This window comes from Zonotrichia leucophrys, chromosome Z (assembly GCF_028769735.1).
Source record: "Zonotrichia leucophrys gambelii isolate GWCS_2022_RI chromosome Z, RI_Zleu_2.0, whole genome shotgun sequence".
In the NCBI taxonomy this organism is placed as follows: Eukaryota; Metazoa; Chordata; class Aves; order Passeriformes; family Passerellidae; genus Zonotrichia; species Zonotrichia leucophrys.
In genome coordinates this window covers 11,795,302-11,815,253 of record NC_088200.1, presented here as the reverse complement: position 1 = coordinate 11,815,253, position 19,952 = coordinate 11,795,302, and the positions used below count along the sequence as shown (strand labels likewise).

The 19,952-nt window shown below is 36.9% G+C and overlaps 1 protein-coding gene across 2 annotated transcripts in view; it reads right to left on the bottom strand.

Moving 5' to 3' along the window:
* Window positions 1-19,952, bottom strand: part of LOC135459281 (nipped-B-like protein) — a 154,705-nt gene that overhangs the window by 89,305 nt on the left and 45,448 nt on the right. For both annotated transcript variants that reach the window (XM_064735066.1, XM_064735065.1), the window contains exons 2-7: window positions 18,481-18,624; window positions 16,117-16,282; window positions 14,850-14,980; window positions 4,854-4,953; window positions 3,130-3,281; window positions 1,941-2,101 (exon numbers count right to left, since the gene is read on the bottom strand). In XM_064735066.1, coding sequence (XP_064591136.1) covers window positions 1,941-2,101; window positions 3,130-3,281; window positions 4,854-4,953; window positions 14,850-14,980; window positions 16,117-16,282; window positions 18,481-18,544 — 774 coding nt within the window. In that variant the 5' untranslated portion in view covers window positions 18,545-18,624. The remainder of the gene's footprint in view (window positions 1-1,940; window positions 2,102-3,129; window positions 3,282-4,853; window positions 4,954-14,849; window positions 14,981-16,116; window positions 16,283-18,480; window positions 18,625-19,952) is intronic.

Genomic DNA, 19,952 nt, shown 5'->3' with positions numbered 1-19,952 from the left:
GAGTTTCACAGGGGTTTTTCCAATGCTTTTGTGGAGCCCTCTGCTGGTCACAACTACTCATTCACGCAGCGTCCTAACTAAACTTCAACTATAGAATGGTTATTTCCCACTTCAACTACTGTTTTTTATACAGCATCTATGAGAATGGTTGGGGCAAAGAAAAGCTGGCAAATTCTGTATCTATGAAGAGAAAATTTCTATAATTACAAACAAATTCTAATAATTTTATTCTTCCAAAAGGTACAGCGATATAAATGAACAAATTCTCCAAAGAAGTTCTACAGTTATTTCATGTTTCCTAATCAAATTGGTTACTTTAGCAGTTAACATTCTAATGTAGCTCTTCTTGAGATATCTCTATACAGGCAATTTTTTCACATAGCCATTTCTTTCCTTTATTTTTTTAATCTGAATCATCTGTGAGATAAATACTTTTTAACCTTTTGACCAATATTAACCCAAATAACAGAATAAAAGGTTTAATTGTAATTATATTTTTACATGTCTGTTTAAAGAAATCAGCATCCAGTAGTGAGATAGAAAACAAAATTGGTACTTCAAGGAGATAGCAGCCTGCACAGATGGACAATCACACTCTGACAACGGCCAAACAGCCAAATTCCATGTGTGCAGCCACAGACTAGACTGTGCCTTCTGAAGGGGTAGATGGCACTGCAAAAAGGAGAGAGTTTGAAGTTTATGGACTTAAGGTGATTACAACCCCAAGAACACAAATCCATAAGAAATCAGATTTCATCAGTTTTACCACCTATGGGCACTTAGTACAGAACTATATTAGATTCTTCTCATTCACAGCGCAATAAACCTGAACTTACACTGTTGTGTTAATTATAAATATGTTTTGCAAGAGCACCTTTTTTTTATTTTTTGCAAAAAGAGTTGTTGCCTTCTGAGGAAATTCTCATGGGCAAAGGAGTTTCATATTCAGACCACCACAATAAAGTGAATTCCGTATCAAAAATATATGATGCTATTTTAAGTGAAACTGAACTGATATCCTAGTGAGTTAGTCATTTAGCTACTGCACTAAAATTATGAAACTGATATTTTTTTCCCTAACTTTGACTTTTCTTTGACTTGTGATAAATCTCAGAAACACACCTATATTGAAAATTAACAATTGTCAAAAGGCAAAGACAATTTCTTCTAAATTAATTAAACAGAATGAGCAGGTATATGACATTTTGGGTAGAGATGTCATTCCTACCACAGCTGATAAATTTTCAGAAACGTGCATTTACACTTGCTCAGTTTGGAGCTTCAACAAATGATGAATTATATTCTAGGAAAGCGCCCAAGTTTACCAAAAATCACCCTTAAATTGAGTGAATGTGTAGTGACACATTAAGGGTACATTAAGGGGATACTTGCTGATTTTGTATTTCAGAGAAACATGATGTATTAAAGCAATTATGCTTTATGTTTTGTATATGAAGCAAAATATTTATGTAAGCGCTATGCTTTAAAGCCACAAAATCCTAAAATGAATAAAAATAATTTAAGTTCTTGAGTTTTATGATTCTTAAAATACTCATTCACAAAGGTCTTCTCCAAAGTACAAAAGACCGCAACATTATTATTCATACAGAGATGCAAAAAGCTATAATTACAAATAAAGCACAGGCAACACATATGCACCATTAAGAAAGTGCACAAATTGATAAAAATGCTAGTTTACATCACTTACTACTTTCTATGTCTAGCATTTCTCCAATTAGACCAGCCAATGAGGATGTATTATGTTTTCATAATCTGTGAATTTTCAAATGAGTCTACACATCTGAAATTGAAATTTATCTTCAATGGTTTTATTCCTCAACAGCATCATAAAATATCTGACTTCTAAGGTAGTTAAACACACACTTGCTTTATCATAGTAAATATCTGCTTTATCATAATAAATTGATTAGGTTACATACATCACTACTGAGTCTGTGCACCATCTGTAGGTAGTCTTCATTTGAGCCATGTCTAGAATTATCAGCATGATGATTAGCTGAATTTCCAGGCAACTGACTTGAAACTTTATTTTCATGGAGATTCCTCATCCCAGCTGTGACAATGGGACTGGATACGGAAGCTGGAATACAAAAAAATTAACTCTATAGATACAGTCACGCAGTCATGAACTTGAAAAGATTCAGAGAAAACACCCAAACAGTGGATATTAAAACGTTGGATGCAAGAGATCTGGAATCAGAACAAGAATCCAACTTGCTACAAGTATCTTGATTAAAAACACATTATCTAAGATTTTTCAAAAGGATTTAAAATATTAATTCCATGTACAAATTAGCCAAATTTTTCTCCATATCTATTCTAATTAGAGTAAGTATCTTCCTTACTGATGACAGAAAATTTTGTTTACTTCTATGTAACTTGAATTCACCACCTTAGGAACTTACAAGGTATTCATGAGACATATAACATTATATATAAAACAGCTATATATATATTCTAAGCACAATGTTAAACTTTATGAAAAAAATATTTAAAAGAATCCAGTAGAATTCTACTTACCAAGAAAAAAAACGCCCCAAAGACCTTAATACTGGTCATGTGTTCAGGATTGTTTTCAGACAAGGGAAGAACAAAAAACCATCTGTTCTGAAGGTCATCTTTGCCAGTTACTGCACACCTTGAGCATAATTCTGGCCAACTTAGAATTAATCTAACACTAAAAAGGGCGAGTAGGCTAGAAAATCTCTAAAGTTAACTTTAGGTATTCTAAAGTTAAGAAAACTTAACTTTTCATTAGCAGAAATGAGATTTTCCCTAGTACACGTAAGTGATGCTCACGGCTAACAAATACAGGTTTTGGGTAGTTCAGATTATATTCATAGTCACATATACAGGGCAACAGTGCAAATTTGACACAAATAGGGGAGCGTTGCTACATTAACGTGCTTTATTTTTTCTTCTTCTGTTTAATTTTTTTAAATTAAGTAGATACCACCACTTTTTCCTGCAAAAAAAATCAAAGCTTAAAATATACCAGCCTCAAAGATTTGCCTTAAGCATGTGATTCCTTCAAAGAAATTAGAAATCCATGAAATGTGCACATGAAAGTATTGAACAAGGTGAATAAACTAAACATCACAGACTTACCTTGCTGCATTTGAGGATGAGCTGTGTAACTTGGAGGATGTGAATATGGCATATATCCTGCAGGGCTTTGAGGAGCATATGGACTAGGCACTGGACTGTTCTGTTGTGCCAAAAATCTGTTACCAGAGCTTGTCTGTGGTGGCACAAACCGACTAAAAAGAAAAAAAATTGCAAAAAACTTTTTAAAATTTGGAATAGCAACTATAGCCAAATTCATTATTTCTTTTGGAAATTATACCTTCGGAAGATGAAAATTTCTTTAAGATTAAAAAAAGCCTCCAACACAATTGAGTACTTCCTTCAAAAGGAGTATTTTGAGCTATCTATACTTTCCTAATGGCCCATGTTACTGAAGAGTCAGAAGATAATAAATAGAAAGCTTTCATAAGACCTCCATCTAGGGAAGGGAAGCAATGACTCAAATATGTATGGAAATCAGATCTGCAATTTCCTAAAGTTAATCTCAGAAGTTTGAACGAAAGCAACAGCAAAAGTTTTAATCAACTTGGTCATTAGGATTAACAAGGAGCCATTTACTCTTTCTTTACTTTTCAGTAAGGTTCCAAATAACTCCATCTAACAGAGCTACACTGTCAAGATAAAGAAATGTTGTAGGCAAGTCCACTGAACACAACTTTCTCTTTCGCTGGCTTTCTTAGACTCATTTTACTGATAAGAAGCCATACAGATAACATTGAGACAATAATACATGCGCATTATTACTTACATTCTTATATGAGTTTCTCAAAATTAAAATAACCAAATAAATACATCAGAAAGTACATTACGAGCTATCACAACCCCAAGTTCTAAACAGGAACTCCACGAAGGTAAGCTTCCACAGAAAGAAACAGCAAAGTATTTAACATAAGGATTTTGCAGGGATTTCAAGAGAACTTTGTACTATTCATTGTAATATTCACAGCTCAAACAACCTTTTTAGACATTAAAGTTTAAAAGTGTGTTGGTTGTTGTGAAGACACAGAACATTTCATTTGCCAGTTACAGTAACTTGAAGTGAAACCTGAAGGCAGTTTATTTTAATAATGATATCTAATAACTGAAGATGGGACCTGTTAAAGCCCAGTATCTGGGTTGAAACTACAAGCAGAACTCTCTCCTCTCATCCAGAGTATTTTAATATATTAATAATAACCTAAATTATAGGTAAATGCTACTTGCAAATGCTGAAAAACTTAAAAACCCAGAAATCTGATAAGGAGTCTGCTGGAAGATTGGCTAAACTACTGAGCCTATCTTTCTGCAAGAAGCCTTTTGCATAACTGTTACAGTAGTACTCTATGCTTTTAGTAATCTTCTTTCCTACAATTCTGCTAAACCAGAACTGGGACAAGCTGGAACACACCAGCCTATTCTGTCCTATCCTCTTACCACCAGCTTCAGCCTCTGATATGGGTAGAAGACAACCAGAGGGTAACAGGAGGCAGAGGGACTCCTTAGGCAGGAAAGAAAGTCTGGCCAAATTATGGGACGGAGTGAGAGAGAGGAGAATTCATCATGAATCCTTAGAATACAGGGATTAGCTCACTTACAGAAAGATGTCTCTTTACACCTGAAAACATTTACCCTGCCATCAGACAAATGCCAAATTTTTTATGACACTGACCATCTTTCACTTACATATTTGCAACAAGAATTGGCTGTCAGTGTAGCAACGACTTGTAGTTCACACCCCTCCCATCCCACTTAAAAGAAAGGATTACCTGGAAGGGCTATGTGAGATAGTGGTTTGTTGATAATTTGAAGATGCAGGACTACCACGCATGGAATTCTGAGAAATATTAAACTGTGACATCATCATCCCTATTAAAAAAAAGAGATAGCAGCATTACTATACACATATTTCCTTTTCAATCAATGAAATATCTAATTTCCGAATTTATTACATACAATGAGATCATGAACTTTAATGACATTATAAAATTTGTTGACATTAGGATCATCTACCCACAACTAATACCTAATTTATAAAAAAATTAGAAATTACTGAATTCATGTATGATGTCCATTTTACATCATTACATAAAAAAGTGTCCTCCAAAGTTATGTTAATTCAGCTACAATATTAACAGTAGTTTCTTCATCTCTTCCTTAGAACTTCCTAACTTAAAATCTACTAGTAAAGAGAAACATTTTAAACCAGGTCATATATTCTGCACCCCAGGTTGGTGTGCACAATACTTGTCGTGCCAATAAGCAAAAGACTTTGCAGATTCACAAGTCAGAAGAACACAGAAAACTTATCTTCAGTTGTTGGAGCAAGCATAACAATCAGTCACTCTGGGTTGAGTGCTGCAAGATATTCTCATTGCTCCAGTAACATATTCAGTGGTCTCTTTCTACCCAGAGACAAAAGCTTTCTATTCCATCTCCATTAAGCTTAGAGGGAATGTCATCAAAGAAGGTGCTGAAATATTTCAGTTGCAAAGTAAAACCAATATCCCAACTGTGACTCCTACATCTAGTAGATAACCATACTCGTGTGGCGGAAGTTTAGGTGCTGAATCAGCAGGGAAGCCACATGTATCAATGTTCTTGAAACTAGCTAATTTAAGAGGCATTTGGACAATGCCCTGAATTTGACTGAACTTTCAGTCAGCCCTGAAATTGTCAGGTGGCTGGGTTAGATAATCATAGTAGGTCACTTGCAACTGAAACATTCTATTCTATTCTGACTTACATCATTATAAAGGGGAATTTAAGGGAAACTTTTTTTTCCTCTCTTCAATACAGGAATAAAGAATATCCTAACAACTACATGACAAAGTGACACAGAAACACAAAAATGTAAATGAACTTGCAGTTATTTTAGTGACAGAATTTAATATCTTACAGTTAAAAAAGTGTTGGAACTCATGAACACACAGTGTCTTGGGAAACTACAGCAAGTGATCTATAGCCTTAGGTAGAAGTTCATTAATAGTACAAGTATTTTAGACAGTTAGACAAAAGTCCTCAGTATGAAAATGTTGGAAGATTTGTTAATCCTACAGTTGCTAACACCAATTTCAATTACTACAATAATCACACATGCAAAACTATTTTCAGAAACCTTAAGAACCTTCAGAAACCTTCCCTGTCACCCTCTTTTCTCCTCTACTTTCTCCATCAGAGACAGAAATAATCCTGCGGGAATTAAGCCATTACTACCTCCCAGTAGGTGGCAAATTCTGCATTCCATGTACTACTAATACTATAGCACACTAATACTGGGCCTGAACAGGAGTTAAAGTCCTGTGTTGTGTTAAAAAAGTTAGGTATTTCGATACTTCAATATAAGTACATTTCAGTGTCCGGAGTAACAGACAGGGACTCCTCAACTTCCACAAAATTTGTTTAAATGGATGCTGGTTGCCTCACACAGAGGCACATGAACATGAAATCTCGGGGATTTTTTATGCTGGAAGGAGCACCCAGCATGCCCGCTGCCCCCTCGCCTCTTACTGCCACTCTCAACACAGCTAGGTACAACATTTCAGCCAAACAAGTAACATTCCTGTACAGAAAGCTGACATAATGTAACCATATCAGCATGAACTATTGTCCTCAAGTGACTTCATGATACTTGTATCCCCATTCATCTGTTTAGCCCAGAAATAAGTTTTGCACCCTTAAGACTTGTTCCTAGAGCAAATGGGGGAGAGAAGAAGCGCACAGTTTGTTCAGAGGAGAGAAGAAGCGCACAGTTTGTTCAGAGGAGAGAAGAAGTGCATAGTTTGTTATCAGAAACTGCACTTGCTCCCCTGCATCCTTCTCCTGGACTGTGTTTTCTGCAGCACAGACAGACAGCTAGACAGAGCTCTCCTTTCCTTTTAGTCAGTTTGTAGCTAGGTGATGCACAGAAGTACCTTGACTGTGCCTTTTCTTTTTCTTGGAACTGTTCAAACTTACTCTAGAGTGAACATCCAGAATGGCACCAGGAGCTCACATCTGGGGCCGACCAGGCCTAGGATGCTGCATTCCAGCACGGCAGGGACTGACAAGAGACTGAGTGAGCTGAGCTACAGCCCACGAAGGGAACTCTCTGAGTTTGTCATCTCTTCAGAGCAGTGAGTTCATTTTTAGTGCTGGTGAATGCTTTGCATGTTAAATAAACAGGTTTTTTCCACTTTTCTCCAAAGTCCTTTCCCAAACCAGGTGGGCAGGAGCACTGTTTGAATCTGCTTTCTAAAGGAACCCCTTTAGAGGTTTTCTCTGAAATTTGCCCTAAACCAGGACAAATACATTTTTTTGGCACTCAAAGTGAAGCATGAGAAAGTGGAAAAAGCCTGTCCTGGCTGCATTTTAGTTGCACTTTCACTGTATCGAGATAAAGTAATCAGTAGCTATGTTGCTTGAATTCATGATGTCTCTCTGGGTGGAAGCCTTTACTTGTTTCTAGTCCCCAGGCTTTTTAAAGTTTTAATACCTTTCTAGTCCTTAGGCTCTTATCTGGAAATAGCTCCAGTATTGTCCCTAACACAGAGTTTTTACAGTAGAGGGCATGGATTAGAACAGTTATTGCACTGGGTTCAGTGATAATGATTTATAGGGAGTTTACAAAGATACTAGAGTCTATTTAAGACAAGTATGGTTTCTTCGTCCTACCCTGCATTCTAGTTCCAGCAGCATGTTTTGGGAGCTCACTGGTAACTGCACCCAGTTTCTTAGAAGAAGAGCAGGGGATGAGGATTTTCAGCATTCCCTTTCCTTCTTCTCCTTTGAATATCTTAACTCACTTTTTCAGAATGTTCCGTTTCCCCTGAATGTTAAAGGGACCACCTTCCTAATATTTACTTTAGTAAGCTTCCTCTATATGGTCTACAGCTCCTCTAGAATGGAGGCTGAGATGTCCAAAGGAGTTAACGAGACCCCTGACCCAGAAACAGATCCTGGTGTAGAAAATAGGAGAGAATGGGCCCAATCCTGAAGGAATTTTCTGATCCCCCAGACTAAGAATTTTCATATTAACAAATTCAGAACCCAGACAATGTGGGGAAATATCTGGAAGAGAACTGCCATAATGACTTGAAGGAAAAAAAGATCATTGCAATAAGCTGGGCCCTGGCCTATGCTTATCACAAGCCACTAGATACTGTAGGGCAGCAGATACCGGTGAGGGGCAGGGAGATGAATCAGCAGCTACCCCAGTCACTCAGGCTACAGCCAACACCCCAGGTTGTAGCTAAACCAGACAGTGAGCCTAAGCCACTGGCAGTCGCCGCAGGAAAGAAGCACACAAGCAAAACTGATTGGGCAGTGATTGATGATGATGATCTGGGAGAAGGACCCTCAGTGCCAATTCCTGACACAAGTCAGAGTCAAAGCTACTGACACAAAATCAAAAGTCAAAGCAACTGACTCAAGATCAAAAGTTACTTTTGAGTCCTTTTCCCTGAAGAACCTTCATAGCCTAAGAAAATATTACACTTAATGACCTGATGAATCTGTAATTAGTTGGTTAGTCTATCTTTGTGATGCGGCAGGCAAGGCTGCAATTCTGGATAGTACTGAAGTGAGGCATTTGGGATCCCCGTCACTTGATCCTGTCATTGACCAAGGAATGATGAGGGGGGCTAACCCTCACAGGCTCTGGGCACAAAGATACCTGCATAAGGACAATCTCTATATGCAGCAAACCCCGTGGAAGACCACAGAAGAAGGGATTCAATGCTTGAGAGAAATGGCAGTGACAAAAACGGTCTTCTCAGATGACCTAAACACTTTAAATCCAGACTTGGTAACATGTACATCTGTGACGTGCCAAAAACTTACATGACTTAGGCTACAAAAATACGCTCCTGCTTCAGCAATAATGAAGTGGGGTAACAGGGAGGAGACTGTGCTTGATATGGCAAAGAAGCTCCAAGCACATGCAGATGCTGTACATGGCCCAACACATGCCAGAATCGCAGCTGTGAAAACATGTCTGCAGAACTTAGAAGATAAGATAGAGGAGAATCACGAGAAACCCAGAGATGAGATTAGAGAAGAAAAGAAAGAGGGCTTTCTCCAAATCTCAGCAGTACAGATCAGAAGCTCTAGTATCAAACGCAGATGTCCCTCAGATAGGGAGAGAAGCTACACCCCATGAACTGAGCTGTGGTTTTTCCCATGTGATTGTGGAGAAAACATGAGGAGATAGGATGGAAAATCTACTGCTCTGGCACGACTGGTGCTTAAATGAAAAGACAGCAAGACTCAGAGAAGAAGTTCCACCAAAAAAGAAGCAGCTCCAGTAGCCTGTAGCCAAACTACCAGGTATGATGATAATGACGTGTCTAATCCCCTTAAAAACCTCCAAGACATACACTTGAGGAAAAAAGGATAACCAAGATTAGAGGGGCTCTGCCTTTAACCAGGTAGAGAGTAGAGAAAATAATATTTTTAAGACTGTGTGAATTCATTGGCCTAGCACATGAAAACCACAAAAATATGAAGCCTTAGTCAACAACAGTGCACATTAATCCCATTGAGACATGGGGGAGCAAAATCTATTTCTATTGCTGGTGTGACAGGGTCGTCACAAGACTTGACTTTAGTAGAAGCTAATATAAGCCTGACTGGAAATGAGTGTAAGAAACATGCTACTGTGACTAGCCCAAAAGCCCCATGCATTTTACACAAAGATTTCCTCCAAAGTGAGTATTTAAAAATCCCAAAGGGACTCAGGTGGGTGTTTAAGATAGCAGCTGTTAAAACAGAGAGCGTCAAACAACTGAACACCTTGCCTGGACTATCAGAAAACCCAGCTGCAATAAGACTTCTGAAGGGAGAAGAGCAATGAGTACCAATTGCCGCTTTGACAGCGCACTGCTGGCAGTACAAAACAACTATGTGATTCCCATCCATAACATAATCTGTAAGCCAAAGAGCTGAAGAGTGATCAGCAAAAACCCACTCACCTTTCAACAGCTCATTTAACCTATATGCCAACCTGAAGGAGAATGGAGACTGACTATGAACTATCATGCCTTAAACTAAGTGACTCCACTATTGAGTACTATATGCCAGACACATTAGAGCTCCAGTACCAGCTGGAGTCCAAGGCTGTGAAATGGTATGCCACTATTTTTTCTATTCCTTTAACAACAGAATGCAGGCCTCGGTTTATCTTCACATAAAAGGGAATGCAGTACACCTAGAACTGACTGCCCCCGGGGTGAAAGCACAGTCCTACCATCTGCCGTGGACTGATCAAAGCTACATTAGAAAAGGGTAAAGCTCCAGAACATCTGCAATACATTGATGACATCACTGTGTAGGAGAGCACAGCAGCAGAAATGTTTGAAAAAGGAGAAAAAAATCATTCAAATTCTTCTAAAAGCCAGTTTCACTGTCAAAAAAAGCAAAGTTAAGGGATCTGCTCAAAAGATCCAGTTCCTGAGAGTAAAGTAGCAAGATAGACTGTGTCAAATTCCCACTGATATCATCAACAAGATCACAGCAATGTCTTCACCAACACAAAAGAAATACAAGCTTTCTTAAGTGCCCTAAGTTTTTAGAGAAGGCATATTCCTAAACACAACCAGATTGTAAGCCCTCTCTACCTGGTCACCCACAAGAAGAACTTAGGGCTTTCCAGGGGAGCCCTAAACAACAACAAGCCTTCACCCAGATCAAGCAGAAAATCACTCATGCAATAGCCCTTACCCCAGCCAAGACAAGACCAGATATAAAGAATGTGCTCTACTCTACAGCTGGAAGCCATGGTCTGCCCTAGAGCCTTTAGCAGAAAGTGCCTAGTAAGACTGAAAGTCAACAACTAAGATTTTAAAGTTGAAGCCACAGAGGGTCTAAAGCCAACTACACTCCATCAAAGCAAAAACTTTTAGCGGCCTACGGCCGAGTCCAAACCACCTCAAAAGTAGTCGGCACTAAAACACAACTCCTGGGGCCCTGACTACCAGTGCTAAGGTAGATGATCAAAACAGAAGTTACCTCTATCCACCATGCTACCAAAGCCACAGAGAACAAGTATAGTGCTCTAATCATACAGCACACCAATATTAGAAACCTAAATCACCCTGGGATTTTTGAGATCATTACAAATTGGCCTAAAAGTGGAAACTTTAGTCTCACTAATGAAGAGAAACAAGAAATGACACAGGCTAAAGAAGCTCCACCATACAACCAACTGCCGGCAGCAGAAACACATTATGCTGTTTTTACTAATAGTTCCTGTTGCATTGTAAGGATGAAATGAAATTAAAAAGCAGCTGTATAGAACCCAACACAACAAGTCACAAAATCTACTAAAGGAAAAGGTAGATCAAGCCAACTCATTAAACTCAAAGCCATTCAACTAGCCCTAGACACTGCTAAAAGGGAGAAATAGCCAAAGCTCTACCTCTACACTTAATTCACAGAAGTAGCCAATACTCAGTGGGGATAGTTAGAAAAAAAAGCCAATTAACAGCGTAAAAGAAAACCAATTTAGGCTGCTAAAGAGTAAAAAGACATTACTACCAAAATAGAGAAACTACCTATAAAAGTCTGCCATGTAAATGCCCATATCCCCAAGAGTAAAGCTAATGAGGAGCACCAAACAATCAACAGGTAAATCAGGCTGCAAAAATGAAAGTGTCAAAAACAGACTTAAATTCACAACACAAGAGAGAGCTGTTCCTAGCTAACGAGGCTAATGATGCCTCAAGTCATCAAGGTAAACGTGCCTCTTATAAGTAGGCACAAGACCAAGGAGTAAATTTAACCATAAACAGTATTTCTCAAGTTATTCATGACTATAAGACGTGCACTGTGATCAAACAAACCAAGCAGCTAAAACCCCTATAATATGGCAGGCAGTAGTCCAAATAGAAGCACAGGTAGGCCTGGCAAATTAACTACATCACACTGCCCCAGACCCGCCAAGGTAAGCACTATGTGATCACAATAATAAAAGCCACCACAGGATGGCTGGACACCTACCCTGTGTCCCATGCTACAGCCTGTAACACCATTCTAAGCCTTAAGAAACAAATCTTTTAAAGGCATAGTACCCCTAAAAAAATTAAATCAGACAACAGGACTCCTTTCAAAAACAGCCTTATCAACACCTAGACTAAAAAACATGGCATTAAGTGAGTATATCATATCCCCTACCACACACCAGCTACAAGCAAAATAAAAGTGTACAATAGACTGTCAAAAACCACCTCAAAAACACTGAGTAAAAGATCTTCCAAAAATTAAAAGCAACATCTAGCAAAGGCCACCTAATTAGTTAATACCTCAAGTTCCACCAACCAAGCAGGCCCTGCCCAATCTGAGCCACTGCATATAGTAGACAGAAACAAAGTCCCAGTGATGCACGTCAGAGGTTTGTTAGAAAAGACAATAAAGATCAGTTCTGCCTCAAGTACAAACAAATGCAGTCATAGAGTTACCTTTGCTCAAAAACCAAGTTACACATAGTAGATAACTCAGAAAGATGAAACAACACAATGTGTACCTCAGGGAGATCTGATTATTAAGTAAGAACCATATGCAAATATCACTGTTTACTAAATATTACTGCCATTGTCTAGATATAGCTACATACTATATGTATATATGTATTGTATAATGTATGTGATTATAAAGTTAGAATATATGCTAGTTTTAGTACTAAGCTAACAATATAGAGATAAGGAATAGAATGTCCTATGGTGACTTTATGGTGCTTGTATCCCCATTCATGTGCTTAGCCCAGAAATAAGTTTTGCACCTTTAAGACTGATTCTGAGAGCAAAAGAGGAGAGAAAAGAAGCACAGTTTGTTATCAGAAACTGCACTTGCTCCCCTGCATCCCTCTCTCCTAGACTATGCTATCTGCAACACAAACAGACAGCAGGACAGAGCTCTCCTTTGCTTTCAGTCAGTTTTTATCTAGCTAAGGCATAAAAGTTCCCTAGACTATGTTTTTCGTTTTCTTAGATCTGTTCAAACCTACTCTAGACTAAAAACCCAAAAAACCCACAAAACCCACCGGGGCCTAAGACACTGGATCCACTGCCGGACAGACTAATAGAAAACAAAGCAAGCCAAGCTACAGTCCACTAAGGGAACTTTCTGGGTTTGTCACTTCTTCAAAGCAGCAAGAAATTTTATTGTTTAATATTGTTCATTCTTTATGTTAGTGAATACTTTGCCTGTTAAATAAACAGGTTTTTTCCACTCTTCTGCAAAGAAATCTTTTCCCAAACCAGTTAGAAGAGGGGCTGCTTAAATCTGCTTTCTAAAGGAACCCCTTAGAGGTTTTCTCCCCAGTTTGCCCTAAATCAAGACAACTATACAGACAAAGTTTCAATTTTGTGGTTAAAGTACAGAGTGCTCTTTTTAAGGACTTAAAAAAATATATCTATTTGTTTTCTCCTCCCTAATTTAAAACATGCTTTTAATCACAAATGTGGTAGTTTCTGGGTTAAACGAATGACAGAAAACATATAATTAATTTTCTAATGCAATTTAAAAAAATCCCCTAATTAACTCAAATCTATGATGGAAAGCTCTCACCTCTCTATCTCTCTTTTAGACGGCAGGGGCAAGACATGGAAGGCCCAGTCCAGGTAATTTAACAGAAAAAAAGAAAGAAAAAAACCCAAAACTAAACTAAACACTCCCCAACAACAAAAAAACAGGTTTTCCAAAGTTTCCAGACAGGTACCTATATAGGTGATAATGATGTAATGAAAAAGAAGTAAAAACAAGCCCCAAACACTGGGTCTGTAATGGATTTGAAATTAGTCTGTGGCCATTTAGCACTACAGTATGTTTTACTTTTTACATTGTTGTCATATTACTACATAGCACAGAAAACACCATCCTTGCAGAAACATTACTAGAATGAGATTCCCTACATATTACTCCCAGTCTTACAACAATTTTTCTTCTTCTAAAAAAGTGATATGCATAAATCCATTTTAGCATTCCTACCAAATGGAAAAGAATGCTCTTCATAAAAACATAACTCAAGTTACAAGTTACATAAAAAAATCTTGTACAACTAAACTGTACTACAGCCGTATACATGCTTTAACTAGGATGGCTCAACAACAGGTGATTTTTCAGTGAGATACATATTCTTATTAAAAAGTGCATGTGTTAAATTTTTTCCTTTTACACGCAGAAGAGCACTTGAGTTCTTGCATAAATGTAAAAACATTATTGAAGTAACTGACATTTATGGAAAGATGCATAAGATTTTAGTCTCCCAAAATGCATAAATAGGTTAGAGCTGTAGGGCAGCACAAGTTACTAAGATTAGGAATGGCACGGAGGAACTATTAAGGATGCCTCAGTCAACCTTATTCCTTACTCCAGAATGGTTAAGAACTCTCACTGCAGTGATACACTAGAATCATATAGATTTTCAGTAAGATCAATACATATGTTTTCAACTTCAATTATTTACCAAGACAAACATATGAACATATGAAAGCATAAAAAATTCAAAATAACATTGTTTCAAAATAAAATCCAATTACTTATTCTAGAGATTACACTTTGAGGTGAAATGAAACATTTTTTAGAATAATACCTGGTAGCTTTTATTTTCCATCTTTTTACTATACAATTGCTCTTAAAAGATGTTAAGGTACATAGCTTTAAATCACTATCAAACACAAGGCAAGGCATAAATACAACCACTGTGCTCCATATATATTTGTGGTTAGTATCAGTCCCCTAGATTTACAGAATAACATAAAATTAATCAATAGATAATCAAAAATCCTTACCGCTTTGTACCCCGTATCTGTTTTGCATGCTTTTCTCCCTGAAAACATTAGGATTCCTTGCCAGAATAGCCTGCAGCAAGACTGGTATATCTCCTTCTGGATCATCACTGCCAAGGTTATCTTTCAACTCTCTGGAATTGTGGAAGTAAGCAAATAAAGAGGCAAATGCATTTTCAAATTATAAGAAACTATGAGTCAAGTAAAAAGAAACAAAAACCAAAAAAACCAAAAAAAAAACCAAAACCAAAATGAAAGAAGACAATTTACTGTTAAAATATATGAAAAATCAAGTCTGCAAAGCACTGCTTCCTGCCTCTAGTTTTTTTCACCCTCTTCCTTAAGGAATGGCAGAAGAAATATTCCTGCAAGTCCTCCCAATTATTTTCTGTTACTAAGCTCTTACATATATGTGGCTGTCAGTTTAAGATTCTCATACGAAGTATCTTAGGCACATTTTTATATTGTGGTCATCTCTACAAAAGAGCACTTTGGCATAACACCAAGAACATATTGCTGTAGGAGTGAAAATAACATATGTATCAATGTATAACATTCAGCTAACTGTAACATTCAGGTTTCAACCCAATGCTCTGAAAATCTTTTTACTTTGAAAAGGGGAAATTGGCATATCTTTGAGATCACAGGATTCCCTGTGAACCATAAAGAAATGTAATGGATTTTCTATAAATGCATCTGTGCACTCACTTCTTGTATGCTTTGAGGACTTTTAAAAGCTACTTCCATTTGAACAAAACAGTTAAGGAAACGACAGTATTGTCAACATAAAACAATTCAAGGGACACCAGGGAGAAATAAAAAAAATAACAAAAAGAGAACACATTAGCATACTTAATGGCTCAGTTGCTAAACTACTTAAGTTCAATACCTAATCAGAACTGACACCTAATCAGGTGTCAAAATTTTTCTTGGGTATGCAATTTGTCTGTGTGCATTAGTGACTGATACTGAATGCAAATTAGTATTGCCCGATCAACACCATAAAGTCTGCACTCTAACCTACCAAGAAGGGAATAAGCGTTAGATCTGTAAAATAACTCCACAGTTAGGTGTAAGGGCTGATGGACAATTATTAACATTGTCTGAATGAAACATCTGACTCTTATATTGCGACCACTTACTAAGCAAGCCTAAGGAAAAACCTGCACATTCTAATTTTCATATTCTCACAAACATCTTTCTCAATCCAGTAAATTTTCATTTCAAGGAGTAAGGATGGCGATCTGATGTAGAAGTTCAAAATACATACATGTGATCTGTTGACACCTGATTGAGACTGTGGACGAGCTGTGAAACCAGATTTTCATCCCTGCAAGCCAGAAGGCAGTTCACCTCTTCAGCTATCCGTCCATTGAAAAGCAGGCTTTTTGTTGTGGTAGCAGGTAAAGGTGATGGAAGAGGCAGCTGGTTCAAAACTGTTTTTAGAAAAGAGGAAATACTTTATAATCATTTCATGAGGCACAAACACACAAATGTGGACACCCCCTTACTCTCTTACGAGATTAAGAAAGAAAACCCAACAACTAGATTTAAAACACAGGGAACACTTCTGAATTTTTTAATTCTTAAATTCACACAAAGAAGCACACATCCCCACTCACATACCCATAACTGGACTATCTAAACACTCCAGAATATTAAGCTCTTTATTACATTATGGCACCCTTCTCCTAGAGCCAAAAGCATTGATAAAAAAAAAGGAAATGCAAAATTTTTGTAGTTACATGAAGTACTGTAAGGGCATTGATGATTTCAGTTTTCTACTCTGATCTCAATATTTAATTAGTGTTACCACTTTATTATAAAGTCTTTAAAGAAAAACCAAAAAAACTCCAACTAATCAGAAAAACCAAACAACCCAACAACCAATGAAACACACTAATTAAATTCACAGTTTACTCTTATCTTCTTGTATTTATTCTTATGTAAACCATCTTCTCAAGACAACCCAGTTGGTTGGTGTGCTCATTGCAATGTCAATTCAATCAGAAAAACTTACTCAGAAATCTCATGAAAAGATTTAGTGAAAACACTATTTCAATCAGAAATTTCAATTTCTTAGAGCATTTTTAGGTCTTAAGACATAACAAGGAAGTGCACATATAAGAAGGTTTGACCCAGATGACTGTAGAGTTACACAGACCAGAGGAGGTTAAGCCAGGAGCGGCCAAAAGGCCAGATAAAGAGTAAGGCCACCTCAGCTGGTTCAGGAAAACAAGTTGACTCTTGGTTTGGTAAGAGTCAGCTTGGCTGACTCTGAGCTTACTCTCAGCTGGTAATTGCAAGTTACCATGCTGATCACATCCCTGAGATCAAGGTTTTAACAGAGCCATTACAAACAATTTCAGAAAAAACCCCCAATCAAAGTGAAACATATTTTTTGATTATTTTGTATTTTGAAATTGAAAAAGTGGGGTGATTCCAGCATTTTTACCCCTTATAATGTATATAATTGCTGTACTTAGGAATAAATTACAATTCAAATAAAAGTTTGTAATATATTAATATCAATAGCTTTCATTACTTGCAGCAGATTACCTTGAATGTGCCTGAAACTTCGAAAAATCAGCAAAATCAGCAAAACATATTGATTATGCTTTAGCATCAATTTAGCTAGCCTACTCTACTGCCTTCAGGATGATCATATCATCCATGTTTTCAGGGCAACTGGCCTTGTCCATTACAGTTCCGTAATTAAAGGAACTCTTGCACCAGAATTTGATCAGTGATTTCCACCAGTTAAGCAACCTTACCTGCAAACACTTAATTCTGGAAAACTCCCCATAGCCAGAAACCTACTATTTGCATCCTGAAGGTCTGATATTAGATGAACATGGTCATACACAGATACACACTTAAATACATAACCTGCATTTTTCACTTCAATATTCCAGAATATACCAGAAGTACATGAAGTGGGTTTTTCCTCCAAAACATCTTTCTTTTTTACTGTGAGCAATTAAATTCAATTGCTGGATATATACTTCTAGTGTTTCTTGGAAAGCCTCCAATTTTCAACAGTGTAACAACAGAAGTGCTTAGAAGAAGCACCTAAGGTCACTGAGTCCACTTATCCCCAAACAGACAACTGAGCTACAAAATATTTCTTACACTACATAAATAAGATGCCTCTCTGTCCCAGCTGCTCTTACCGCAACGGTTGTTCCAGGTCCTCACTACAGAATAATAAATCTCCTCTTAGTTTTCACTAGAAATTATTTTTTGGTCACATTACAATGATTTGGCTCTGTGCCAATATCAGTTTGTAAGGTAAATAGTTATTTTTCTTTCCTTGCATATTTTCTTCCTGACGTACTTAAAGTCAGCATACACACTTCACATACTCCCTTTGCTGGCTGAACAGAAAAAAAAAAAGACTCAAGTTCAGCTTCTTATTTTTATTCTATTTTTATTCTATTCTATGGTTTTATTGGATAGACTTTTACAATTAAAGCAATAACAAGGCTAACATATTTAATGATAAGTCTGATTTTAAACAGATTTAACTGTAAGAACTTTAAAAATAAAACTATTTTAGAATTTTGAAAATGCAGATATTTACCAAAGAGGTAGAAAAAAACATAGTAAAGATGAGAAAAAGAAGAGTACTTACGGTCCGTAAGACTAGCAATCCCTGCAAGAGTAGTGATGGGAACATGAGGCATATCCCCATTCATCCTGAAGTTCTGGGAGAGTAGTGCCTACACAGATATTTCAGTTCAGGTGCCAGCTATCATTACTTCCCATCTCCCAAGCACTAAACACAAAACAAAAAGAACAAAACCAAATAAAATCTCTCAGTTTACTTTTTAAAATTTTTACATTCATGAACATAAATGAAAGAGACCGTACTACCTTTAGCTGCATACTAAGTAAATTTTTTCAAGAGTGGATAGAACAGTGCAGATTCTAAGTAACAAGTGGCATTAGCAAATTAAAGGGCAAGCTTCCTTCTGGTCTCAGAAGCAACCTCTTCATCAAAAAAAAGATGCAAGATAAGACAACAAAAAAAAGTCCTTCAAGTTATTCAACACTGACTGAAAAACTGGTAACAAAACTTCTAACTGTTCATGCTGAAGTGTAATCACACTTAATGCATAACCAGTTTAAGTAATTAGCTGTTACATTCACTTCCCAGTATTGCAGAAGAAGGCATTTTCATAAAGAGACTAGTGAAACTAAAAGGAGTAACTTACAGATTCAAAAATAAAGAAGCAAACATATTGACAAATACAAAATCTAAGTACATCATAGAAGCAGTAGCTATTTCAAAATAAATTTGACAATATCTCTTCAATACATAACTCTCTCTGGTCAAACTACTACCAGAAATTCTAATTACTCCTCTTAGGGAAAAAACAAAGTTTTGCGACCACTGAATTAGCTCACATCTTTCCTGTAAAACAGCACATTTGATATTCAACAACAGAAAAAGCAATTAGTTCAATTGGATTTCACTAATTATAAAGATCCCAATCATAAGCAAGTCCACACTGCTAAAAGAAACTCAAAAACTGCAGTTCCAAACCATCAAACATCACACACTATAATCCCCTAGTATATTGTGAAATTGGCATGATTTTTCTGAAGACATTAAAGGAATTTGCTATGCGGTTACCTGTTGCAGACAGGCATTTGTGTTGACAGGCTGTTGACAGTAAAGAGTCCTTACACAAGCATTTCTCTTATCTACTGAAATGCTGAAATCATGATTTACTTACTTTAAGCCTACATTTTTGAGAATTACATATAAAATACATACAAATCACTAGGTCCTTATAGGTTTTGATAATTGTACATAAAATACATACAAATCAAGCGATCCTTATAATTTCCTTAGTAATGTTTCTTAGTAATATTATTTCTTATGCCACACCAACGTGGCAACATATGGCAATACATAAAGCACCACTGGTTATGAATACATACAGACTCCAAGACAAGGAAAAGAAATGTTACAAGGCTTTTTGTGCTCAAAGTTTTCATCAGCCAGTGAAATTACCTTTTCAAATTTTCCCTAACTGCATGTTCTTTGAAAAACTGAGGTTAAACAGAACTGAGAGTGAATGACTTCCTTTGCCACAG